Source organism: Mustela erminea, chromosome 16 (assembly GCF_009829155.1).
Source record: "Mustela erminea isolate mMusErm1 chromosome 16, mMusErm1.Pri, whole genome shotgun sequence".
NCBI classification, from domain to species: Eukaryota; Metazoa; Chordata; class Mammalia; order Carnivora; family Mustelidae; genus Mustela; species Mustela erminea.
The window spans coordinates 56,491,631-56,519,142 of NC_045629.1; the positions used below are offsets into that span (position 1 = coordinate 56,491,631).

Sequence of the window (27,512 nt, forward strand, 5' to 3'; positions counted from 1 at the left end):
CATATAGGTAGGGTGACTATACCATTTACCAATCAAATCTGGACGTTAGAGTGAATGGAAAAACAGTAAGTACAAGATGCTGAGACGGGGGATGTACCCTGGTCGTATCTCAGGCACTTTAGCATATGTGTTACCCAAGACAGAAAGTGCCACAACACATATGGTGCAGTTCATCCTTTTCTCATGATTTTGGGATAGCTCTTCTGTCATATAGAGATGACTGTTTATTTGTCATCATAGTAATTTTCCTTTCCTTATGCCATTCCATACTTTAGTAGATAATTCTTCTGCTAATCTCTATTAACCTAGATTTAAAACATGAAGCAGGGACGCCTGGGTGGCTCAGTTGGTTAAGAAGCTGCCTTTGGCTCAGGTCATGATCCCAGCGTCCTGGGATCAAGTCCCACATCGGGCTCCTTGCTCGACATGGAGCCTGCTTCTCCCTCTGCCTCTGCCTGCCATTCCCGTCTGCCTGTGCTCGCTCTCTCTCTGACTCTCTCTGATAAATAAATAAAATCTTAAAAAAAAAAAGAAGAAGAAGAAGAAGAAGAAGAAGCAATGTAGAGGAATTCAATGGGAAAAAATTTACCATTGAGAAATATGTGTTTTTCCCCACTGCTTTCTTATAAGCTTATTGTTTATCGCCTTTAGAAGTTGGGCTTTTCTCTGCAAAGCATTTGATTTCATAACAACAAATTCTGTGGGTTTTGTTGTTGTTGTTGTTGTTGTTTTAATACTGTTGTTTAAAATCATCATTTTCAGGGTCCTATGAAGAAAGCACAGTTCTAACCATATCAGGCTCTGGATTTTCTCCCAATTCAGCTATATCAGTCTCAGTCGGACCAATGGCTTGCTCGCTTCTCTCTGTGGTTGGTAGGTCCTTTGTAAAATTGTTATTATTAGATCTAATTGTTTTTCTCTAAGAGAAAAGAGGCTCAAAGAGCAGTATTATAATAATACTTCTCCTATGGAGTATGCTATGGGGGCATGAAACTGACAAACTTCTGTGGATGAATGCACTATCTTTTTAACTTTGGTTATAACCACAAACTCTTTCAGTGCTATACAATGTCTTTATCCCATAACAGCTAATTTTTGTTCTTTTCCCCTCATAGAGTGATTGTATAAAATCTTTCCTTCTTTGGTATGTCTTTAGGACACAAAAATATAGACGCTGCCATGCTGCTGTTCCGTGGTTCCTTCTGCCCATGCTTTGACAGTGTCACTTTAGTAAAGCATCAAAAGGACATGGCTATCTTCCCTGACTACTAGTCCAACAAAATCTCTATCCATTAACCCAGAATTTCAAGATTATTCACTTTTTCAACTCTTGAAAAAGTGAAAACCATGATTATTTATTTCCCTAAAAATTATCTTTCACAATCCTTGGTATTTTCCTTAACTTTAATAGGTTGGAATTACATAAGCAATGCACCTTCCATATAATTAAGTTGTTTTTAATTCAGATCCTCTGTGTATTCTTGAGATCTAAGTCAATAATGCACCTGTAATATAAATGTACATATACTGTTCTAAATAAAGTGTGAAGGTTTTCATTTAGGTTTTCATCACCTTTCTTGATGAAACCTGGTATTTTTGCCACAGTGGGAAACAGGAGCAAATTGTTCTTTTTTTTCTAACCATGTCTGATTCATAACATCAGGTAACTTGTAAAGACTTTTGCCCAATTAATGTATGAGTAGTTTTCCTTAGATACATTTCTTGGGGTATAAAAATGAAGACCAATATTTATATTTGCAAATATAGAATTTCAGTAATTTTATCTTACAAACATATTTAACCATGTTTTTCTTTTTAATCACAAGAAAATGAGATCCAATGCCAGATTCTGAATGGAAGTGCTGGCCATTTCCCAGTTGCTGTATCTGTAGCTGATGCTGGACTAGCACGGAATGTAGAGGGTGAGGAATTCTACTTCACTTACCAGAATCGGATCTCATACATCTGGCCCACTTCTGGCAGCCTGGCAGGTAATAGTTAATTGTTCGAAACCAAGAAAATTGCATACATTCCTGTCATTTCATTGTACTGTTTCTAGAACAGGGTGGAAGGAGTGGAACCCCAAGCTCCCTCACATAGAACAAAAGAGGCTCCCCTTTTGGAAGGCACAGTGCTTAAATGGCTGACTAATTCTTTTGTTTCTTTTGAAGCACAAGTCAGGGTGACTGGTTGTACTTACATCTTAGGTTATTGAATTAATATCATCAATTATTACATGTTTCTATAACAAGCTCATCAATTATGTCAGGATAAGATTTATTAGTTATTATTCTGCTTACCAGCTGCTCCATTTGTAACCACAGTCTCCATGGAGCTACTTGACCCAGAAAAAGTTCCAGGAACAAATCAGGGAAAAGAAGGCTGATGCAGAAGATGGAAAGAAAATAACACATTTTTCCTGTCCTGCTTATTTCTTTTCCCTTTGTTAGACCATGCTTAGTTTTGGATTTTTGCTTTGGTCTTGATCTTTTCAGTGTGTTTTGTGTTTTTATTTTACTTTATTTTTGTTTTGTTGGGATTTTTTCTTAGTTCCTTTTACTTACAGATATTAAAATTTGAGATTTGGGAAGAGTCTTAATTCACTTTCATTCCCACCCACAGAATGGGTGAGCATATAGGAACAGCATAATTGGGCGCCTGGGTGGCTCAGTGGCTTAAGCCTCTGCCTTTGGCTCAGGTCATGATCTCAGGGTCCTGGGACTGAGCCCTGCAATGGGCTCTCTGCTCAGCGGGGAGGCTGTTCCCCACCCCCAACCTGCTGCTCTGCTTACTTGTGATCTCTCTCTCTCTGTTAAATAAATGAATAAATAAATAAAAAGAAACAGCATAATTTCTCTTTAGGATGAAGAGGACTGTATGGAAAATAGCAGTTCTTGCTAGTGATGCCACAGAGCAAATGGTGGTTCCAAATATGTTGTTTGATTAAATCACTTAGCTCAGTTCCTTTATGGCTCCAGACTTTAAAAGCTCTGGCTCCCGGATGTGGTGGTGATTATATACATCTCGAATCTGGTCCGTGATTATTTGCCAACACATCTCTTGATGATTAGAAAATTCTTAAATGATGAGTTAGATTCTTGACAAAGTTCCCTTTTGTTATTGTTGATCTGTTACCGTCATTGTTGTTTCCTTTTGAAGGTGGTACTCTTCTGACTATATCTGGATTTGGCTTTAATGAAAATTCAAGGGTATTAGTTGGAAATGAAACCTGCAATGTGATTGAAGGGGATTTGAATAAAATAACCTGCAGAACACCAAAAGTAAGGCATTTGATTTCAGTCTTTTTTTTTCCTCCTGAAAACTTATGAAATCTCAGTAGGTTAAACAGGTGACATTTTTACCTAGGAACTGTGGCTTTAAGTGTTGTTCTGTATTTCTTCAACATTCTGCTATTTCTAGATACATTCTGCTAAGACGTATCTAGAATGTAGATATCATTTTAGATATCCACATTCTACATACATACCATTTAGAAAGACAGACACATAAACCCGTAATAATGTGTTCCACTTGAAATGATAGAAGTAGATACAAAGTAAAAATAAAATATAGTGAGGAGAGGCTGTCAGAAAGAGCCTATCAGAACTCAAAGGATGAATGAGAGTTGACCAAGTAAATCCAAGGCTGAAAAAACTTCAGTACTAAGAATCTAAAAAAAAAATTCAGAGAAGCAAATCTAGATATTTTTTGTTTCTTAAAAAAGAATATATATCTAAAAAAAGTTTCAATTTGTCAACAATAAGTAAATAAATAAATACCCCCCAAAAAAAACCCGTGTAAAATTCCTCATGTAATATTGTATTTTAGCATGAATTATTGTTTTTTATTTAAAAAAATAGTGTCTAAATTTAAACCAAAGCTCTTGTTTGCTTATTATGTGCAAAAGGATGCTGACACCAATAACTAACACTAAAAAAATTGAGCAGACTCAATGTGGGTATTATGTAGTTGAAATCTATAGGAAAAGTAAATTTGAGTATGTGTTAGACCAAACGATGATGAAAATTTGGAGGATATGGTAAATAAAAATTTTGTTTAAATTATGCCATTCAATTAAACACTGAGTGCACCTAAAACAAATACTAGATACTGGAAAAGCATTTTTTCCTAATTGGGAAGTGAATAGATATTACATCAGTGAAAGCGCCAAATATTTTTCCAAGTGTCTTAGTCTCAGATTCTGAAACTAAGTCAGCAAAAAAGATAAAATAATGTGATTATTCAGTGAAGAGGAATAAAAAATTACATTTGAGTATATTTTAAGAGCAAAATGTCAAAACTTTAAACACCTTTGCTTTATCAATTTAAAAAAGTCAGTTGTCCGGGGCACTTGTGTGGCTCAGTCAGTTAGGTGTCTGTCTTTGACTCAGGTCATGATCCCAGGATTCTGGGACTGAGCCCTAAATTGGGCTCCCTGCTCAGCGGGGAGTCTTCTTCTCTCTCTCCCTCTGCCCCTCCCCCTGCTCCTGCACTTGCTCTCTCTCTTTCTCTCAAATAAATAAATAAAATCTTTTTAAAAAATTAAAAACATAAGAGTCACTTGTCCAGAGCTGCTTAACTATATTGCAGAGCCCTTAGGAACCCAATAATATGTATGCATTTAAAATGGTCATAAACACTCTCAAAACCACTACATCATATACCTTTACCTAAAAAATTAAAATATATAGCCTACATTGGATACTACAGCTTTCTAATTATCTGAAGATGATTCTGATTCATGAATTTGAAACCAAACATCTTCAGCAGTTTATTTTGAATAATTCTATTTGTTTTTAGCCATTGGATTTCTTCATCTCAACATTTAATATTTTCTAATTTTTTTTTTGTTTCAGAGAATTGAGGGTACAGTGGATATATCAGTTATTACCAACGGATTTCAAGCCAAAGCAAAGGATGCTTATAGTTATAATTGTTTACAGACTCCAGTTATAACTGATTTTAGTCCAAAAGTACGAACAATACAAGGTAATAAAAATTTCAATAAGATCAGTCATTTGACATATATATATATATATATGTATTTTAATATATATATATATGGTATATATATTAAATACATATGTATATGTAAGGTGTATATGCATCAAATAAAGTAAACTATTTCTAGAAAGGTTATAGAAACATTCTTCTACAGTTGTTTCTTAAAGCAAAACCAGCCACAAGTTTTATTTTTTATTTTTTATTTTTTATTTTTTTTAATTTTTTTAAACATAGATTAGTCTATTTATTATTTGACTTTGAACATGTGTAATAAGGAGAAAAATATTAGGTTTTTCAGAAAGCACTTTGTCATCTTTTCCCCCCTATGAAACAATTTAACATGAATTTTTCTCTACATGGTAGCTATCAATTCTTTCACTGATTTTATTTTTCTTGCCTCTGTAAACATTAGGTTTTCCTAAATACAGTAAAAGATAAGAAATGAGTTGGTTTACTTAATATGCAAATTTTATGCCACAAAATGAGTTGAATCCTCTTGTAAAAAAAAACTTTTATTCTCTTTTAAAATAATAGGAGAAGTTAATTTAACAATTAAGGGTTATAACTTTGGAAATGAACTCACACAGAAGGTGGAGGTATATGTCGGAGGAAAACTCTGCCAGATTTTCCAGTGGAATTTAACAGATATTAGATGTCTTTTGCCCAAGTTGTCTCCTGGAAAACATGATATCTATGTAGAAGTCAGAAACTGGGGCTTTGCATCAACAAGGTATAGTAATGACCATAAACTTGAAGAGTTGTAGAACATATGGGCTTAATGCTTTGGGGATAAGAAAAGAAAGAGTCATTAACTTTATAATATTTCAGTTGCTTTTTCCACCTATCTACATCTCCTTTTGCAAAGTGTTCTGAGAATATCCCATACAGCGCAGTATGTGCTTTGTTTTGAGACCAATGCCATTCAGGTTAGGTTGTAAGATTCTCTGTGGAACTGGGTTTATGTATATACCACATGCTTTTCATTCATTCTGGAAACACTTACCAAGCAGTTAGTAAGGGGTAGGCACTTGCTTGGTGCTGGATTTGCTGTGAAGAATAAGAGGGACTTGTCCTCTGCTGTGAGTAATGCCCACGGTTTTGTTGGGGAGGCAGATTTCAAACAGAAGATTATATCAGTAACTTAATTATAAGTGTGAAAAAGACTATGAGTAAGAGGTAGCAGGTCTGTAAGAGCGTATAACAAAGAGCACTAACTTTTCCTAAGGGACAGAAAAGTGTTCTCTAAAAGGTGACTGTTAAGCCAAGAAATGGGTAGGAAATGCCCATAAAGAAAAAGATAGACTCCTTCTCCTTTAGGTAACTGTTCAGTATTTTCTTCCCGGAAGCTGTTTGTCAAAATTTTAGTAATATTTTAGTTCTGGCATCAGGAAAGTATTGGTTTAGAATACTTAGAAAATGAGGAAACTGAAATTTAGGGATTAAAAAAAAAAAAAAAAGGCAGGTCAGAATAGGAGGGATTATTACAGCAGAATCTTGAGGTGAAGGACTGGGAGCGACAGTAACTATGAAGCCCAGAGCTACATCCCTCTTCAATTCACAGGGCAGAGTTCACTTGGGTTCTATAAGAGCTGTTGTTTGTGCTCTGGCATGATGGAGATAATGAACGGAATTGACAGCATATAAAACTGGGATATTTCAGTGACAGTTGAAGAAATACAAATTCAGTTATGCTGAGAAAGTGAAATAAAAGTTAGCACAAAGACTCATTTTACTTACGATGAGAGCTGGGTTGTAGGATTCTACTCTAAATATCAGGTCAGAAAGGCACTGTTCATTTTGATGGCCTCCTGGCAGACACATTGACTGTAACAAGACAAAATAAATTTTAAATTCTCTCACTGAAATAGTGGGAAGGGAGATCATGACAGGTCTCCAACATACATAGAATAATAAATTCAAATTAGTTGCACAAAACTTTTATTTCTTATATAAAATGTGTGTAATTTCATCTCTATGCTCATAGATAAGGTATCCTTTATGGTTTACACTAATGAATATATAAAATATCTTAAAGGACATCATATTTTTCTTGTGACCTGGGTTCTCATAACCGTATCTTTCTCATAATATTTTACAATTCTCCATCTCAAATTTTTCTTGCCATGGGATTTTTAGAAATTTAATTTTCATTGTTAGGGAAAAACTATTATTATGTATTATTCTTATATGTAGTACATTGTTACTTATACAATATATGTTACTATTAAATATATACACACAGATACCATCCAACCAAATTAAGGTCATGCTAATTATCAGATTATCTAGTTCAAAAAAATAATGTCTAATTAAATATTCAACTACTTCCTCTTCCTAAATAAATCATATCCAATAAGAATTTAACAATAGGACCTCATGGAAAGCTCATTGAAGCATGTATTAATTTTTTTTTTTTCAGGGACAAGTTAAATGCTTCTATACAGTATATTTTGGAAGTGACTGCCATGTTTCCACAGAGAGGCTCTTTATATGGTGGAACTGAAATCACTATAATGGGTTTGGGGTTCAGTACGATACCAACTGAGAACACAGTGCTCTTAGGTAAGAGCACCCTCACAGAAGGGTGTTATCATTTTTTTCTCTTTAGAAGATGTGCTTAGGACACCTGGGTGGCTCAGTTGATTAAGCATCTGCCTTTGACTCAGGTCATGATCCAGGACCCTGGGATTGAGTCCCATATGGGACTCCTTGCTCAGTGGGGAGCCTGCTTCTCCCTCTGCCCCTCTTCCCTTCCCCCGACCCCTCCCCTACCATGTGTGCTCACTCTCTCTCTCTCTCACAAAAATAAGTAAATAAGCTCTTTAAAAAAATAAAGAATAAAATAAAAGATGTGTTTTTAGATGCTGAGTTTTTACACAATACTCTCAATCATGGAAGCTTTATTTTGCTATTAACGTATAAAAGGTTAAGTGTCTTTGGTTAAGGTTGTAAAGAGAAATTGAATAGCTGCTTTTGATTTCAATAAATAAATATTTATATTTGATATCTATAAAACACTTTTAAAAGAAAAGTCTCTGTTCTAAAAATAATCAGTACTCAAAGATGATAACCATCAGAAAAGTGTAAAAGATTCTGCTAGATAATGGGGGGTTTTGCCGGACCTTAATAGCTTTTGGGTTTTTTTTTTTTTTTTAGATTTTATTTAATAGAGAGCGAGTAAGAAAAAGAGAGAAAGAAGCATGAGCAGTAGGGATAGACAGAGGGAGAGGGAGAAGTAGACTCCTCCCCAAACAGGGAGCCCAATGTGGGACTTGATCCCAGAACCCCGGGATCATGACTGGAGCCAAAGGCAGAGGCTTAACTGACTGAGCCACCCAGGTGCCCCATGCAGGGCCTTAACTGTTTACTGATTATAATTCATCTCTACATTTTACAAAAAATATTTGAGAAAATTTTTTTCCCCTATCTTATTTCTTTCTAGGGCCCTTCCCTTGTGATGTTATTTCATCATCAGAAAATGCCATAAAATGTATTCTTCATTCAACAGGGAATACATTCAGGATTACCAATACTGGAGAAGATTCAGGTATTAGCCAACATTTATATATTATAAATAATGGAAGCACTTTACCCTGAAATTGATTTTATTTTTGTTTATTTAATACTTCAAATATTCGGAGGAAAAACTGTTGCTATGTCTTTCTATGATTTGTCAATAGTTTGTCTCTAATTTCTTTACTTGACATCAGGGTGCATATATAGAATGAATCAGGGGTAGACTTGAGACTAAATTGCTAGACAGCAATTTGCAAGTTGAGAAATTGCCATTAAGTTTCATTGCAGTACGGCACTTCCCAAGTTATGGTAGTTTGTTATTAGCCATGGGTTTCTAAATAAATATTCAAATTGAAGTTATATAGATTTTGGTATACCTCTATTCCTGAGAAAATTCTTATGTTTAAAGAATTGATCACAGCTTTAAAAGATATTCCATGTGATATTTCTGAACAACTTGCCTATTGACTTTCCAACTTTTTTTTTCAAATTGTCTCTTGATCATCAGTGTTGAAGGTGTGTGATTAATTTTTTTCCTTAGCTTCTCATTATCTTACTTTCCATTATTTCTGCTTATTTTTGTTACATGTTTCAATTATGCACATAAAAATTAAGAATGCCATACTTTCAAAGATAATTTTTAAGAACTTTCATTCCTTTTCCTTTTTTTAAAAAAATAAATATGTCTCAATTCTTGCTTCCAGTACATGGATTAGGTTATGCCTGGTCACCATCAGTCTTAAACGTATCTGTGGGAGACACAGTGACGTGGCACTGGCAAGCCCATCCATTTCTTCAGGAAATAGGATATAGGGTTTTCTCTGTATCCAGTCCTGGAAGTGTAATTTATGATGGCAAAGGATTTACAAATGGAAGAGAAAAATCTGCCTCAGGTATGTTCCAATTTTGTTGCATTTTGTGTCTTGATTCTCTTTCCTGGATATAACAAAAAGATGTCTTTTCGATTTAAAATACTTTTGCATAAATGATATGTATAAATACACAAATAATTTAGTTGGCATTTTATTACTATAGTAAAAGTGTTGCACATTTATAAAAATATTATAAATGAATGTAAGCAAGGTATTTTATAAATCAGAGATGAGTTCTGATTCAGAAATGTCTTTATTTATTCTTGAATAATCAACCAATTAAAAAAATGTCAAAATAAGCAAAATACAAAGAAAACTGGAGTATGTGTTTTAATCATACCAACTTGGTAGCAAGTAACAAACTTCAACTGACTGGAATCAGCAAATTAGTATTTCTCCTAAGACAACTCGGTAAAAGTGTGCCTGGTAGACTGTATGTTTAGTTCTATATTTATAGCAGTTTGAATTTTTTCTCATGAAATCAAAGTATTGTTTGTTTTTCACTGCATGTTGAAGTTTTCTTTAAAATGTGGTGAGTTATGCCAGACTGGATATGATTTTCTAGAAAAACTAATGCTGGATCTTGTCTTCCTGGAATGTAATTTCATTACAGAAGATAGTTCTTTTACAGTCAGTGAGTCATTTCTTTACTACTTCCTGTCAGAATATCACGTGCATGAAAAATAAGAAACCTGTCACCTGCCTGTGTTTGAAGGGTCACTTGAAATTTTTATTAGAGGCTGTATTAATTGCTTGTGTTTATTACATACAATCTTATTTTTTGGCAGGTTCATTTTCTTACCAGTTTACTTCACCTGGAATCCATTATTACAGCAGCGGATACGTTGATGAGGCTCACTCCATTTTTCTCCAAGGAGTCATTAATGTTTCACCAGCTGAAACCAGGCACATTCCCCTGCACCTGTTTGTGGGTAGCACTGAAGCCACATATGATCAGAGTAAGAGGGTGAAAGAGGGAAACCCTGTTACTCCTGTGACCTAGGGTGTATGTGACCTTTTTGGAGTAGGAAGCAGATGACTAGGTATAACCCTGCTTCTGTCTCTGACCAGCCACATGACCTTGGATAGACCTGGACAGTTCTGAGGCTAGAATCTATTCTATAAAATGAGGCCCATGTTAATGTTGTCCTGCCATTCTCCCAGAATCCTTCTGTGCCTCAGATGAGATGTAAGGTGAAGAAATTTTGACACTCTGTATGTGCCCCTCAAAATATATCAAAATGTGAGATGATGTTATTGTTTTGTTTTCCCCAAAGGACCTGGCTTAGACAAATTGAAAAATAAATTAATTTTTATATTCACTCTTCTCTCTTTACCACCTATGTACTGCCTGAGCCCCTCTTGTCATTCAGACAAAACCAAAAAAATTTTTAACAGAATATAAACCACCATCATTAAAATAAAGAGTAATGTAGTCTGAAAACAGTTCTTGTTTTAGAATATTATCCATGACTTACAGGACCTGTGAATTTGCACTTGGGGAGCTCTGTGACAGGCTGCCTAGCAACAGAACCCTTGTGTGGCCCGAACAATACCAGGGTTAAAAATTCAGACGGTTTGGTCTTTGAGCTTTCAAGTTGTTTTTCACCAACTATAAACAACATTAATCCATCTTTTGGAACACTGAATGAATTGGTAACAATTACTGGACGTGGCTTTAGTAATCTCACATGTGCTAATAAGGTAAGTAGGTAAAGATCTCCTTTTTACTACCATATACTCAATAAAATGTTTCATGCATAACCTCATAGTTTCATTTCTAACAGCTTTATCACAGTATGATTCATATGCCATACAATTCACCCATTCAAGGTGCACAGTTTGGTGGCCTTTCCTATATTCACAGAGTTGTGTATCCATCTCCACATTCAATTTTAGGACATTTTTATAACACCAGAAAGTAACCCCAACCCTTAGACATAACCATCAATCTCTTCAACCATCCCAGACCTAAATAACCACTAATCTACTTTATGTCTTTATGGATTTGCCCATTCTGGACTTTCTTAGAAACTGAATAATATGTGTGGTCATTTGTGGCCAACTTTATTCACTAAACATAACATTTTCAAGGTTTAGCCGTGTCGTCCCATGCTTATCAGTACTTCATTCCTTTCTTTCTTTCTTTCTTTTTTTAATGCATTCAGCAGCTCCTGGCATAATGAAGAATCATTTCCCATAACACTTAAGTACTTTTTCTATAGCAGCATGTAGTACCTCATTAGGTTTTGATGTGGTGTTCAATGATTCATCAGTTGCGTATAACACCCAGGGCTCATCATAACACCTGCCCTCCTCAATACCCATCACCCGGTTATCCCATCCCCCAACCTCTCCCTTCTGTACTTCATTTCTTTTTATGACTAAATAATATTCCATTATATAACAGACATATGTATTCATCCATTTACTAGTCATGGGCATTGAGATTGTTTTCATCTTTTGCACTGTTATGAATAATGTAGCTATGAACGTTCACATGTGGCCATAATTTAGGTTTAAGATTAATCCAAGAGATGTCTTAACCAGCCCCCAAAATTATTTTTATGAATAAAAAAAGTTTGCACGAGATCAAATTTTTTAAAATTTCGTTGTTAATATAAAATTTAAGTTCACACTAGAGTAATGGTACTGACTTGTTTCCATATTCATTTTACTTTTAGGTTACAATTGGTAGCTACCCGTGTATTGTAGAAGAAAGTAGTGACAATTCCATTATATGTCGTATTGACCCTCAGAACTCAATGGATGTTGGTGTCAGGGAAATTGTCACATTAATGGTCTACAACCTGGGCATGGCTATCAACACGCTGCCCAATGAATTTGATAGGCGGTTTGTACTTTTGCCAAACATCGACATGGTGTTGCCATATGCAGGATCAACTGCAGGACTGACAAGAGTGACCATAAAAGGCTCTGGGTTTGCAGCTTCTTCTGCGGGTATAGAAGTCTTCATGGGTCATTTTCCGTGTAAAGTTCTCTCAGTGAATTACACAGCCATTGAGTGTGAAACGTCTCCTGCTCCCCAACAGCTTGTGAAAGTGGATCTTCTGGTACATGGAGTGCCTGCTCAGTGTCAGGGGAACTGCAGCTTTTCCTACTTAGAAAGCATCACTGCTGTAGTAACAAGAATCTTCCCAAACTCTATCGAAGGACCTGTCAAGGTTCTTATTGAAGGAGAAGGTTTTGGCACCATCTTGGAGGACATTGCTGTTTTCATTGGAGACCAACAGTTCAGAGCAATAGATGTTAATGAAAATAATATCACTGTTCTTGTGAGTCCTCTCCCAGCTGGTCTTCATTCTCTTAGTGTTGTGGTGGGAAGTAAAGGCTTGGCTCTGGGAAACCTTACTGTTAGCAGCCCCGCAGTAGCGTCTGTCACACCAGCTTCTGGAAGCATTGCCGGTGGAACTACGTTGGTGATCACAGGAAATGGCTTCTACCCAGGCAACACCACAGTCACTGTTGGGGATGAACCTTGTGAAATTATTTCTGTCAACTCCAGTGAAGTCCACTGCTATACTCCAGCAGGGATGGCTGGAAGGGCCAGTGTGAAGATCTTTGTTAATGCAGTTGCTTATCCACCTCTGTCATTTACGTATGCCTTGGAAAATACTCCACTTCTCAGAGAACTTGTCCCAAATACAGGTACTCCAATACTTTCCATATGTTGTCTCAATATGTTATTATCCGTAATATTTATTAGTGTAGAATTAGAATAATGTTTATAAATGATTATTAAAATGTGTTTTCAGACAATCCATTTAACCCAGTTAATACATGAGATTTTTCTGTGTAGTTTCCGTTTTGTGATTATTTTTTGCACATTCTTGGCATAAAATTTTTAGTCAAATTCCAACTTCTATTTTGAAACAAAATCCCCATTAACTTGATCTAAATTTCTTTTTTTTTTAAAGATTTTATTTATTTATTTGACAGACAAAGATCACAAGTAGGCAGAAAGGCAGACAGAGAGAGGAGGAAGCAGTCTCTCTGTGGAGCAGAGAGCCCAATATGGGGCTCGATCCCAGGACCCTGGAATCATGACCTGAGCCGAAGGCAGAGGCCACCCAGGCGCCCCTTGATCTAAATTTCAAAATGAGGAAAAAATAGATGGATATCTATGAATTAAAATTGATAATTAATTTATGTCATTAATGTTGATATGGCATAGAAAACAACTGTTAAAATTCAGATGTAGGTTATTAAACATTGAGAATTTTTCTGTATATCTCATTTCCATAAAACTACAATTGGATGCTAACTTACTAATTTAAGAGAGTTCTTTTAAAGGAGGTCATTGGCCCATCCAGATAGAAAAAAAGTATTATGAAATAAGATTTACTTAATGATTTAACATAACTTGTTTTTCTAAGCTGAGAACAGATTAAGATGTCTTCTTGTGTCATTATTCTATGCTATTTCTGATCATCATGAATAATAGCAAAGACATAGTTACCCCCCATATATTTGTAATCTTTGCAAAGGGCAAACTAGATATTGGCATATGTTTTTATTTCCATGAACCATTTCTTTTTTTTTTTAAGATTTTACTTATTTATTTATTTGACAGAGATCACAATTAGGCAGAGAGGCAGGCAGAGAGAGAAGAGGAAGCAGTCTCCCTGCTGAGCAGAGAGCCCGATGTGGGGCTCAATCCCAGGACCCCGAGATCATGACCTGAGCCAAAGGCAGAGGCTTAACCCACTGAGCCACCCAGGCGCCCCTTCCATGAACCATTTCTATCCCCATCTCTTTCTTTGAATGTGTCTTTCAAACAACATATTTGAAGATACAAGGCTTACAGACAAGTGAGAACTGAGCTGTTTTATTTACTAAGGAAACATGGTAATAGATCACACTTAGAACAACACTTCCATTTGAAAGGTGAAAATGCCAGACAAAATTAAAAATTTAAGGACTAACAATAGCCAAACTATGGAAAGAACCTAAATGTCCATCAACAGATGAATGGATAAAGAAGTTATGGTATATATATATATGTATACACACACACACACACACACACACACACACACACACACACACTGGAATACTATGCAGCCATCAAAAGAAGCAAAATTTTGCCATTTTGCAATGACATGGATGGAACTAGAGGATATTATGCTGAGCAAATAAGTCAATCAGAGAAAGACAATTATCATATGATCTCTCTGATATGAGGAATTTGAGAGGCAGGGTCGGCGGTCATGAGGAATAGGGAGGGAAAAAAATGAAACAAAGTAGGATCAGGAGGGAGACAAACCATAAGAGACTCTTAATCTCAGGAAACAAACTGAGGCTTGCTGGGGGGTAAGGGGGTAGGGATAGGGTGGCTGGGTTATGGACACTGGGGAGGGTATGTGCTACAGTGAGTGCTATGGAATGTGTAAGCCTGATGATTCACAGACCTGTACCTCTGGGGCAAATAATACATTATATGTTAATAAATTTAAAAAAATTTAAGGACACATATTTTGGCTCATATCTTAAAACTATTCCTAAAATGAAAATCTCGTAAATATCTGTGGTCTTTAAAATGACAAATTAGGAGTGCCTGGATGGCTCAGTGGGTTAAGCCTCTGACTTTGGCTCAGGTCATGATCTCAGGGTCCTGGGATTGAGCCCCGTATCAGGCTCTTTGCTCAGCAGGGAGCCTGCTTCCCTTCTCTCTCTGCCTATCTCTCTGCCTACTTGTGATCTCTCTCTCTCTGTCAAATAAATAAATAAAATTTTTAAAAAATGACAATTTAGTCAAGCAGAGAAAGACAACTATCATATGATCTCCCTGATATGAGGAAGTGGTGATGCAACATGGGGGCTTAAGTGGGTAGGAGAAGAATCAATGAAACAAGATGGGATTGGGAGGGAGACAAACCATAAGTGACTCTTAATCTTACAAAACAAACTGAGGGTTGCTGGGGGGAGGGGGGTTGGGAGAAGGGGGGCTGGGGTTATGGACACTGGTGAGGGTATGTGCTTTGGTGAGTGCTGTGAAGTGTGTAAACCTGGCGATTCACAGACCTGTACCCCTGGGGATAAAAATACATGTTTATAAAAAAAATAAAAAATTTAAAAAAAGTGACAATTTAAACGTTAGTATTCTTTACAATGGTCAGTGATATGGATCTTTTTACTATTAGTACTTGAATTAAAATCAACCTATTTGGTGACTCTGTATGTGTATGTGTATGTGTTGATTTGAACCTATTCACTTATTTACATATGTAGGTATTCATTTGGATGACCTATGAAAAAATATCTTTGTATTTAGTGTTCTCAGTACATTTTTGTCAAAAAGGGGAAAGAAGGTAACAGAAAAACTAAAGTACTTTGTTCTATGTACATTTATTCAATGCATCGACATCAACATTCATTTATAATTCTTTAATTCCTTGTTTCTGTATATAGTATCTTACATCTAAGTACTTACCTATCATAATTTATCAAGTATATATATTAAAAATATCTAAGAAAACTAATCTATCCTCAAAACAGTTGCCAATAGCAGGGAAGTACCAAAAATAAAAAATAATAAGCCCCATCCCTAAAATATGCTCCTACTCATCACTCCTGCTGAGACAGTCATACTTCTGGATTCCAATTCGTCTCTCTTCCCATTTTTCCTCTTCTCCACTAGCCTGAACTAACATTAACAATAACAGTAGAATAACAATGCAGTGTAATGGTCAGAAGGGCTGGGAAATAATGAATGTTGAGATAACTTACTGTAAATATGCTATAGATTATAACATGTGGTATAACTAAACTCTGTGTTTTGCTAAACTTATATTAGCTTTGCAATACTGGGTATTATTTTGTTTATGAGAGTAATTAGGTGTATCTATAAATGCATGTATAAGTACTAGAATTTAGATATATTGTTTGCTTTTTTTTTTAAAGGTCCACCAGGAACCAAAATTCAAATCACTGGATCTAATTTTGGTACCGATCTCTCGGACATTTTGGTGATGATAGACACGCTTCCGTGTAATGTAACCATGGTCAATGACAGTGTATTGCAGTGCGACACTGAAGATCATGCCGGGGGCACTTTCCCTGTTACGATGCATCATAAGACAAAAGGCTTTGCTGTGTCCACGGTTGTCTTTGAGTACCCACTTACTATTCAAAGTATTCACCCAAGCCAAGGTAGGTACAAATAATGTAAATATTCTGTATTATTTCAGTAAACACTTAACCTTATTTAGAAAAAAAAATCCTTCAAACACTGTTAAAATTTGTAGCTCCTATAACTATAATATTAAAAATATAAATATTAAAAATATTTTTATTTATGTATCAAATAAGCATGCATGTGTATCAATGAACCTTGTTGAAATATTTACTAATGGCCTATATTTCTCTTAGTGTTACATGATTAACTTCAAATTTAATCCTACTTAAAATGTCCAGATTATATGTGAAATTTTTTTATAAACTCATGTTTAGACATCACTGGCCTATAGTAACAAATAAAGATAGGCATTTTTTTCTATTTGAAATTTATTTTAGTGGTAAAAACCTTAAGAAAGGATAACCAATGTACCTGTAATTAAATAGTAATTTTATGTTTATGTTTTGACTACTCTGAAATTCCTTTTAACATCTCTCTTAAATAAAGTTTTAGCTCCTAGAAGTAGTTTAAATAAATGATGGGATGTAACATTTATTCAGCAAATGTTTTAGAATACTACAATCAGAAGACATTCTATTGCATTAATATAGTACAGTGTAATATGCTGTATGACTTCAGTTCTAAGAATTGTTTCATTTAAGGTAACTTACTTCCATTTCAGGTTTTAAAACAAATATGCAGAGGAGATTTTCTTTTCATTAGCTATGTTTTTCCCTCTTGTATGTCTTCACTAGGGAGCTTTGGTGGTGGTCAGACCATGACTGTGACCGGTACTGGGTTTAATCCACAAACCTCAACTATATTAGTGTGTGGCTCCGAATGTGCAGTTGACAGGCTTAAATCTGATCGCACAGCGCTATTATGTAAAATTCCACATAATGATGGTGAGTAGTCAGAAAAAAGAATGGCAGTCTTTGAGAAATGATTAATGTTAAATCGGAGTCTGAATTTTTTCTTCCAAGTTTTTGTGTTTTGAGGGGCAATTGAATTACCTTTATGGCTATCTTGGTTCTAAACAATGTCTTCAGAACTTTGTTTCTTAGGGTTTTATGTCTTTCAAGATTCATAACATTTGGGCTGGGTCAAACTGTTTATAATAAATTGGAATTTTTCAGTTTATCACACAAACAGAGCATACCAAATGGAGAACACATTTTTAATTCCTGCTGAACTCTTAATTTCCATTAAAGGTAGTATGGTGTCATGGTTATGAGGGTAAGCCTTGCTAATTAATGCATGGCCAAGATTCAGATCCAGGCTGTGTTTTTGGATAGGTTACTCAACCTCTCTGTTCCTCAGTGTCCTAACCCTCATCTGTAAAGTGAGATCACTTTTGCCTACTTTATAGGATTATTGTGACATTTAATAAGTTAATGTATGTAAAGTGGATGGAACGATATCTGAAACATGATGTGTGATTTGCTGCTGTTATTACTATTACTCTTATTATTTAGTGGACAAAGAGCCCAGGCTCTCAGTGGCCCTGGAATCTTATTTTGCTACTTATTATGTCATCTCAGCTAAGCCATTAAACTAACTCCTCTGTTTCAGCTTAATTCTTGGGTTTTTGTGAAGTTTAAATAGCTGGCATTTTACGTGTACAACAAATTTTAACTGTCCAATGAAATTTAAGAACCTAAAGGAATGCCCTAGGTGAACAAAAGATATGGTTTATATGCATTTTTAAAGAAAATGTAATGAAGCTTTTCTAAACATTTTTACTTCTTTTCTGACTTTTTAAAAAAAAGATTCCATTTATTCATTTGAAAGAGAGAGAGCATGAGTGGGGGCTGGGGATCCGAAGAGGAAGGAGAGGGAGAAGCAGACTCCCCACTGAGCGGGGAGCCTGACACAGGGCTCGATCCCGAGACCCTGAGATCATGACATGAGCTGAAGGCAGTCACTTAACTGACTGAGCCATCCAAGTGCACCACTTATTTGACAAAGAAAGAGCACAAGCAGGGGAAGCAGCAGGCAGAGGGAGAGGGAGAAGCAGGCTCACTGAGCAGGAAGCCCAATGCCAGGCTTGATTCCAGGACCCTGGAACCATGACCTGAGCTGAAGGCAGACACTTAATGACTAAACCACCCGGGGCCCCTCTTTTCTGACTTCTTAAACAAAGAATATGGAAGGAAATGCAACATTTCGTGAATGAGCTTATTTATCATTTGAGTGTCACTTTATATGTTGATTTTTAAAGAAATACAGCAGTGCTACCAAGATTCGGCGAGGTTTTTGGGTTGTCAGGACACCAGCTCTGCTGCTTCTTTGTACACTTTCGTACCAGGTGTCTGTGCTTTTTCTGTCTCATACTTGCTTCTAGCTGTCACTCCTCGTTACAGTCGTGTGCATGCCTTAGCAGTTCTTCCTCCTTTCCTGCTCTGATTTGCAATGTTGGATCTTCTCGGGCTAGAACCCCATGCAGGAAAGTTTGCAGAATTGTCTGCAATAAGAGGTTCAAGGGAGGATCTAAGGGGTTTTTTCCTCTTTGATAACGTACATGAACTTTGTGATGTTTTTGGTTATTGCTAGAGATCCTTATTACTTGACACCCAGCCTGTGTATATTGGAAGTGATTTCAGGAAAAGGAAGATATTATAGAAAATGTTTGGGAGTTTTGGGGATGAATAAAAGCCTGATGGCAGAACTGTCCTCAGTTTGATTCTCTTCTCCTAGGCAGAGGACCCGAGCAAGCCTGTGAAGTGAGTGTGGTCAATGGGAAGGATTTGTTCCAGTCCATGACTCCTTTTACATACACTGTGTTACTGACTCCACTGGTCACTGAAATCTGTCCCAGGAGAGGCAGTACAGCAGGGGGCACCAGACTCACAATCACAGGATCAGGCTTCAGGTACTGTCCTCCACACACGTACATCAGTGCGTCGTATGTGCGAACTCACGCAAGGTCCTGCTTTCTCATGTGCAAGAACAGTGCTTAAATTTGGTCGCGTAACGGGTACCCACCTCTCAAAAGTCATGCTTGAGGCACATCATAGTCCCAACAGCTAACATTTATCAAGGACTTACTCTGTGTCAGGCACCTTCTTACCCCATGGAAACTTCCTGCCTTACTCGCTTAGATATTTTTAGCCCCCTTTAGGGTTAGGAGACTGAAATTAGAGAGGTTAAATAACTTGCCCTAAGTCCTGGACAGATCTCAAGAATAAATCACATCTTGTTATGCTTCCCTTACCATCTCATCACCAACCATGGTCTGCTTCATTGGGTCAATGAAACATGTCTTCATACATCACAGCCATTTCACTATAAATGGCCAGATTCCTTCTTCCTAAACATTTTCATTATTTGGCTCAAATTTATGTACTGCGCTGTCATCATTCTTCAAATGGATAAGACTGACTTCAGAACCCCAGATCATTTAAATTATAGGAGGCAATTTTAATTCCTCAAGTACATAATTTCTCAGGACCCTGGGCTTACATTTTTACATGGAATTTAAATTCCAAAGTCTTTGAATGTGGTGACGATATCACATAAACAGAAGGATCCCTGAAAGTCTCTTACAAAAGTAGCTGTTTAGAGACTAACAAACAATCTCTCAATAAATTGAACCTAGGCAATTCTCCTCCAATGCTGGAATGCCTGCTAATTTGTACAGTTTTCTTTCTTGGCTTCTTAATCTCTTTGTTTACTTTGTTCTCAACAAATCCTTTGAAGTCTTACTGTTGAAAAAAGTTTCAGTCTGCACTTTGACGAATCATAGAGCAAGGTTTATTTTTGCAATAAGGCGTATCAGTAATGGTGTTTGACAATGTGACCTAGAAATTTGAGAAACGACATCAGTTTTCTGTTTCCCCCCTTTCTTCTTTACAGTGAAAACATGCAAGATGTTCTCATCACCATAGCTGAAGCGAAATGTGATGTTGAGTATTCCAACAAGACATATATCCTCTGTATGACAAGTGCCCACACCTCTTCAGGGTGGGCTCCAGTGCGTGTGTACATCAGAGGCATTGGCATGGCCAGACTGGTAAAGTGCTGTTGGGTATAGTAACCATAGCAATAGAAAAGCGGGGTAGGGGGCAGGAAAAATAGAACATCTTTATGGGAGATAAAGTAATTGGTAATGGACTTTTTACTTTGTTACTGTCTCTAAAAAAATAACTGAGATGTAACTATACTAAATTTATTTTCTTTAAAGATTTTATTTATTTATTTGACAGATCACAAATAGGCAGAGAGGCAGGTAGAGGGGGAAGCAGGCTCCCTGCTGAGTAGAGAGCCGATGGGGGGGCTTGATCTCAGGACCCTGAGATCATGACCTGAGCCGAAGACAGAGTCTTAATCTGCTGAGCCACCCAGGTGCCCCTAACTATACTAAATTTGAAGTTACATGTTTTTGTGGCTTATTGCTAACATTTTATGATTTTAGGTCTTGAATTATTTTAGATTGTGGGACAACTGGTAATTGATTTTTCACTTTATGCTATTGTGAAATAAACCAATAGGCAACTCTAACATTTAAAGTAGATTTTACTTTATCTCTAGTGAAAATGTTTACTGATTTAGTTTTCCTCATTTTTGAGAAATTGAATGAAGAATTCTTTTTTGGGGGCACCTAGGTGGCTCAGTGGGTTAAGCCTTTGCCTTCAGCTCAGGTTGTTGTCTCAGACCTAGGATCCAGCCCCACATCGGGCTCTCTGCTCAGCGGGGAACCTGCTTCCCCTCTCTCTCTGCCTGCCTCTGCCTACTTGTGATCTCTCTCACTCTGTCCAATAAGCAAATAAAATCTTAAAAAAAGAAAAGAATTCTTCTTTTTTTAAAAAAAAAAGACTTTATGTATTTGTCAGAGCGAGAGTGAGCACAAGGAGGGGGAAGCGGCAGGCAGAGGGAGAAGCAGGCTCCCTGCTGAGCAAGGAGCCTGGTGTGGGACTTGATCCCAGGACCATGGGATCATGACCTGAGCACAGGCAGACACTTAACTGACTGAGCCACCCAGGTGTCCTTGAATGAAGAATTCTGATAAAAACTCTGAATTTAAAAGTGTCTCATGTTTTATTATAGGATGATTCTGACTTCCTGTATGTTGATGCTTGGTCCTCCAACTTCTCCTGGGGAGGAAAATCTCCCCCAGAGGAAGGGTCTCTAGTTGTTATTACAAAAGGACAGACAGTTTTGCTGGATCAAAATACACCTATTCTGAAAATGTTGCTTATTCAGGGTAAGTTTCTGAAAGTCTGCTTGTTAGATTCTGACTATGGCATACTTTTGTGAAGTAAATTTAACTAAAACTCGTGATTAGGAAAATCCATACTGGTATGAGGCTTTTAATGCAATGTGTAGTATTGTGTTCTTTAAACTGAGCATTAGAATCTGTTTGAAGTATGCAGTTATTTAGTGTGTTGTAAGCAGAATCTTTTAAGGAAATAGAAAAGAAAAATGTCAGTGTGTCTTGCATTTTTATGGGTAAGCATCTTTTAAAATTAAATGTTTTATGAAACGTTTGCTTTAAAAATAATGTGTGTCAAAAAAATAATAATGCGTGCCTGTGTGTGTGTGTGCCTCTTTACATGTGGTGGGTTGTAACTGAACAGTATTTCCCACTTAGAAAAAGACTGGTATAGTGGATCCCAGGGCTTATAAAATTATGGAGATTTGTTAAATTTTATACTAAATGACCCTCTGACTCCCATTGGATGCCAGTTGTGATTCTCACCTTTACCTTTGAACATGCTTTCATTAGCTGGTGTTCTCTCTGCTTCTTGGTGTTCTGTTATTGCTAAAAAGACTAAATAAGCAGAACTCGTATAATTACATGTAAAAGCAATAATGATTGGCAAGCGTGAAACACTTTGGTCTTTCATGTGTAAAGTTTGCTGTAATGGTTTTAGCTGCTCAAAGACCTTTATGTTTTGTTTTTGTTTTAACTTCTGAGATAACAATGTTTCAGTCATTTGAAGTTATTAACTACAGGACCTTTGGGCAAGTAAAGTTCTGCTGTTCACAAACTTACATCAGTCTCATAAGAATATATCTTAGCATATTCTTTAATAATGCCGATCAGGCTATGGGTGTTGCTAGTGTAGATTAGCGGATAAAAGTGCAGAAGTAATGTCAGCATTACAATGATTTATATAAAAAGTGCATTTTATCATTTTAACTGTTTTTGTTCTTAATTTATATTTTGAGGCCCTGTGTTTATAGAACTTTAATTCGTGTAGCTGAACTCTTTAAAAACACTGAAAATAGCAATGATCAAGGGAAAATTATCTCCCTAGGGATTTAATTTTCTGTTAACTCCTGAGTCTTTTTTTTTTTTTTTAAAGATTTTATTTATTTATTTGACAGAGATCACAAGTAGGCAGAGAGGCAGGCAGAGAGAGAGAGAGAGAGAGAGAGAGGGAAGCAGGCTTCCTGCAGAGCAGGGAGCCCGATGCGGGGCTCGATCCCAGGACCCTGAGATCATGACCCGAGCCAAAGGCAGCAGCCCAACCACTGAGCCACCCAGGCGCCCCTAACTCCTGAGTCTTATGTAAAGTTTTTATACTTTATGTTGCCAAAGAGCTGAAGTTAAGTAGCATGCATAATGTAAGAATATAAGAAGAAGATAAGAATAATAATTTAAATTTTTATGTATAATTTAATAAATAGCATTTAATGATAATTTTCCTTGTGTTATATTTCAAAATTATATGGTTCATAGGTGGGACTCTAATATTTGATGAAGCTGACATTGAATTGCAAGCAGAAAATATTCTAATCACAGATGGAGGCCTTCTTCAGGTATACGAGAGAACCTTATATATCATCATCAATAACTTCTCTCCATTTCTTTGTAAAATGCCTTGTTTAAAATGAATACTATAACAAACTCTCATAAATTTATCTTTATTCAGGTCTCTGTTATTAGTCTAAAATCCTTATTCTGGGGGAAAGTTTCCCAGAGTATTCTTGTGCTTTTAATGGAAAGATAATAGTGTATTGTCATAGAACAGAATTTTAAATAGAACAAGAAAAACAATAGTTCTGAGATGTGGCTGAAGTCAATCAGTATTCTTCACAAAGATCTGACATAGTGTATGTGGCTGTCTAGAAATTTAAGCTTTGTCTTTCATAAGGAATGTAGTGATAACTGAACAATAAGTTTCTCAAAAGAAAGAAGGATTTTAGAGTGGTTAGAATTGTGGATATTGAGTTTTAACTTTCAAAAAAAAATTTTCTATTATGTTCAGTTAGCCACTGTATAGTACGTCATTAGTTTTTGATGTAATATTCTTTGATTCATTAATTGCATGTAATACCCAGTGTTCATCACAACACATGCCCTCCTTAATACCCATCACCCTGTTACCCCCTCCCTACTGAAACTCTTGGTTTGTTTCCCAGGGTCCATAGTCTCTCATGGTTCATCTCCCTCTCTGATTTCTTCCCCTTCAGATTTCCCTCCCTTCCTTTATGGTCCTCCGTGCTGTAGCTTATGATCCGCATATGAGTGAAACCATATGATAATTGTCTTCCTCTGCTTGATTACTTCTCTTAGCATAATCCCCTCTAGTTCCATCCATGTCAAAGCAAATGGTGGATATTTATCCTTTCTGATGGCTGAATAATATTCCATTATATAGGGACGACCACTTCTTTATCCATTCATCTGTTGAAGGACATCTCGGCTCCTTCCACAGTTTGGCTATTGTGGACATTGCTGCTATGAACATTTGGGTGCATGTGCCCCTTCTTTTTATTACATCTGTATCTTTGGGGTAAATACCCAGTAGTGCAATTGCTGGGTCGTAGGGTAGCTCTATTTTTAACATCTTGAGGAACCTCCTACTGTTAACTTTTTTAATGCTGCTTGTGAAATCCCTTGCAGATTGGGACAGAAGCATCCCCATTTCAACACAGAGCAGTCATTACTTTGCACGGACACCTGCGATCTCCTGAGCTCCCAGTATATGGTGCCAAAACTCTGGCTGTGCGAGAGGGAACCCTGGATCTGCATGGTAAGGCAGCCAAAAGAACTTGGGGAATTAGTCCAGGAGATGCTAACTGGAAAACCAGAGATGATTCTCCTGATTATTCTCTCTAAATGAAAACTTATCTTTATGTGTCCCCTCTTTATCTCTGCCCTCCTCTTATCCAAGGCAAGTCAGCCCCTCAGACTACCAAGACTCATAACCAAGGTCACTCCTAGTGAAGCCCTTCTGAGTGCTTACTCCTTTCGATGTGTTTCCATAGCACCTTCTGCCCATTTTAGCACTTTGTGCATAGTGATTGTTTACTATATTCATTTTTCTATATAAAAAGGGCATTAAGTCTGGAAGCAGAAGATTTTAACTTCTTATATTAATATTTTAAAATAGGCTGTTTCTAAAATATAAGTTTATAGTTGTACTTTTATATAACTGTATTCTGGAAAGGTATCAGCAAATAAAAACAATTATGGTCATGTTTGAGGTATCAGGGTTACTTATTTAAAGAAAGCATGGTGTGAATCCTTTTTATATTAAAGTCTTCTATATTATAATAATCTGTTTCTCTTATAAATTTAGAATGTATAAACATCCCTATCATGATTATAACTGTTGTCCTGCCTTGTGCTAAATAAACATCCTAATGTAATTTTCAGAAATTTACATATTTCATTTGTCTCTAGATTACCAATTTAAGTGAATTCTATCAACAGTGGCAAAGATAATAGGCCTCTGCCCATTTTAGCAATAGTATCACACCATATTTATATTATGTTCCTATTAAGAAGGTTGTTTTATGTGGAGTATATCACTGCAGGCAGTTTTTTGTTTTTTTGTTGTTTTTTTTTTTTTAGTTCTCTAGACCCACATATCTTATCATAAAACTAGCTGTTACTTTTTTAAAGCAAGCATTCTAAATACTCCTTTTTCTTTTTTGAGAGAGTTATAAAATACTAAGGTCAAATGAGCCTTCCCAAAATGTATTCAATCCAGGCAAATACTGAAAATGCATAAAGCTCGTCTCACTGTGCATCTTTAAGAAACACTCAGTGTGTGTGTTGGCTCCAGGTCTGCCCGTGTCTGTGATCTGGACTCGTCTGGCTCGGACAGCAAAGGCAGGGGAAAGAACTTTGATTTTACAAGAAGGAGTATCTTGGAAGCCAGGAGATAAGATCGTGATTGCAAGCACAGGTCACAGGTATGATGTCTTCTGGGCGGTATCACCTTCATTTAGGACAGAGATTTGTTAGACCATGTAAAAGAGGGATGTTCAGAAGATCCACAACTATCTGATTTAAATCTTAAAGCTGTAATGAAGAAATAGGAACAGCCAAGAACCTGTTTGCCAAGTGTTAACATTGGGTTGAACACCAGTGTGTTGTTTTTGTTGATTAATTTACAATAAGGAAAAGTATAAATTTGGAACTATAAAATATATACTAACGAAATGTTTTTCATGGTAGATTCTCATATAAGATTTTGTTTGAAAAAAGCATTCTGCTATTAAAAGTCATTTAGAAATCTCTGACTTGCAATCCGAGAAAGACAATTATCATATGATCTCCCTGACATGAGGAATTTGAGAGGCAGGGTGGAGGGTTTGGAGGGTAGGGAAGGAAAAAAAATGAAGCAAGATGGAATCGGGAGGGAAACAAAGCGTAAGAGACTCTTAATCTCACAAAAGAAATTGAGGATTGCTGGGGGGAGGAGGGTAGGGAAAAGGGGGGTGGGGTTATGGACATGGGGAGGGTATGTGCTATGGTGAGTGCTGTGAAGTGTGTAAACCTGGTGATTCACAGGTCTGTACCCCTGGGGCTAATAATACATTATATGTTAATGAAAATAATTAATAAAAAAAGAAATTTCTCACTTAGAGCTTTAGCTAAATCCATTAATGAATGCAAAAATGTAAACGAACAGCTTTATTGGGGGTTGAAAGCAGCTAGTGAACTCTTTCATATCTTACAGTCTTGGCAGTGGTTCCTATGGAGTAAGATTGTTAGTAATGAATCGAATCAAAGAGAAGAAATTATTATAGAATGAGTGATGATTAACATGACCTTTTACATGTCTGACATTTTATAGTTGAAATGGCTTATGACCTTTAATTTCTGTTTAATAATATGTATTAACAAGCAAGAAATAAAAGGAACAAAAGTTACATAGCTACCCCAAGTATATTGGTGAGGAAAGAGAGCAAGAGGAGATTTATTTTTGCTTTATTATTCAAATTATGGGTAATAGCAAAATTGGATATGGTTATTCTTATCAGGTAACAAATAGTAATTTATGATAAGAAACAGCTAAATTATGTTAAGGTTGTGACTCAATTTAGAATTAAAATTCAAGATGGCATTTTGAGTTTGCCATTTTCCAAGTTAAAAATAGACTTGCAGATGTTAGGAAGAGTTAAATATATACTTAGCTTTATAAGTGCCCTTTTATTTCTGCCTTTGGAAGAAATTTTAATTACATAATGGCAAAATAAAAAGCAGCAAAATGACAGGGCTTACTAATAGAATAGAGAATTCTCATTTATAGCTTTCCTATATGAAATAAGAGGGTAAGTTTAGAATTTAGCTGAGGGGTATTCAGTTTTAAGAAACAAAAATTAAGAAATTTCCCACCAAATTTAACTTGCTGTTCACGATTTCATTTGTAAGTCGTATCTGAGAAATTGTAAAGTAAGTGGCCGAGAATACTCCTTCTAAAATTGATCAGTTTAGGTCCGCCTCCAGCAAGACCACGTACAGTCCTGCAGCCATATCATTTCAGCTCTTTGTGCTTCAGGACAACTGGAATGCTCATTGTACCTACTTCAGAATTATTGTAAGAATGAGTTAGTATGTATAAGTGCTTAGAGGAGAACTGGCTCGAAGTAAGTGCTATGTAAATGTTAGATTAAAATAAATGTTAGATATCATTACAAAGGAAGGAAAGTGTTTCTGGGTGCACACAACATGAAAGATGCTTTGTAGAACTTTCTTCTCTAAAGAAATCTCTGTATCATCTGAATCCAAGAGAATCTGG

At 36.3% G+C, this 27,512-nt stretch overlaps 1 protein-coding gene across 1 annotated transcript in view; it reads left to right on the top strand.

Moving 5' to 3' along the window:
• Positions 1 to 27,512, top strand: part of PKHD1L1 (PKHD1 like 1) — a 156,462-nt gene that overhangs the window by 57,935 nt on the left and 71,015 nt on the right. Inside the window, exons 28-46 of the mRNA XM_032315885.1 lie at positions 763 to 873; positions 1,827 to 1,991; positions 3,160 to 3,281; positions 4,857 to 4,989; positions 5,539 to 5,734; positions 7,424 to 7,566; positions 8,447 to 8,551; positions 9,225 to 9,413; positions 10,181 to 10,351; positions 10,873 to 11,096; positions 12,077 to 13,061; positions 16,317 to 16,565; positions 17,286 to 17,435; positions 19,228 to 19,402; positions 20,386 to 20,542; positions 21,577 to 21,733; positions 23,216 to 23,295; positions 24,383 to 24,512; positions 25,551 to 25,680. Coding sequence (XP_032171776.1) covers positions 763 to 873; positions 1,827 to 1,991; positions 3,160 to 3,281; positions 4,857 to 4,989; positions 5,539 to 5,734; positions 7,424 to 7,566; positions 8,447 to 8,551; positions 9,225 to 9,413; positions 10,181 to 10,351; positions 10,873 to 11,096; positions 12,077 to 13,061; positions 16,317 to 16,565; positions 17,286 to 17,435; positions 19,228 to 19,402; positions 20,386 to 20,542; positions 21,577 to 21,733; positions 23,216 to 23,295; positions 24,383 to 24,512; positions 25,551 to 25,680 — 3,772 coding nt within the window. The remainder of the gene's footprint in view (positions 1 to 762; positions 874 to 1,826; positions 1,992 to 3,159; positions 3,282 to 4,856; positions 4,990 to 5,538; positions 5,735 to 7,423; positions 7,567 to 8,446; positions 8,552 to 9,224; positions 9,414 to 10,180; positions 10,352 to 10,872; positions 11,097 to 12,076; positions 13,062 to 16,316; positions 16,566 to 17,285; positions 17,436 to 19,227; positions 19,403 to 20,385; positions 20,543 to 21,576; positions 21,734 to 23,215; positions 23,296 to 24,382; positions 24,513 to 25,550; positions 25,681 to 27,512) is intronic.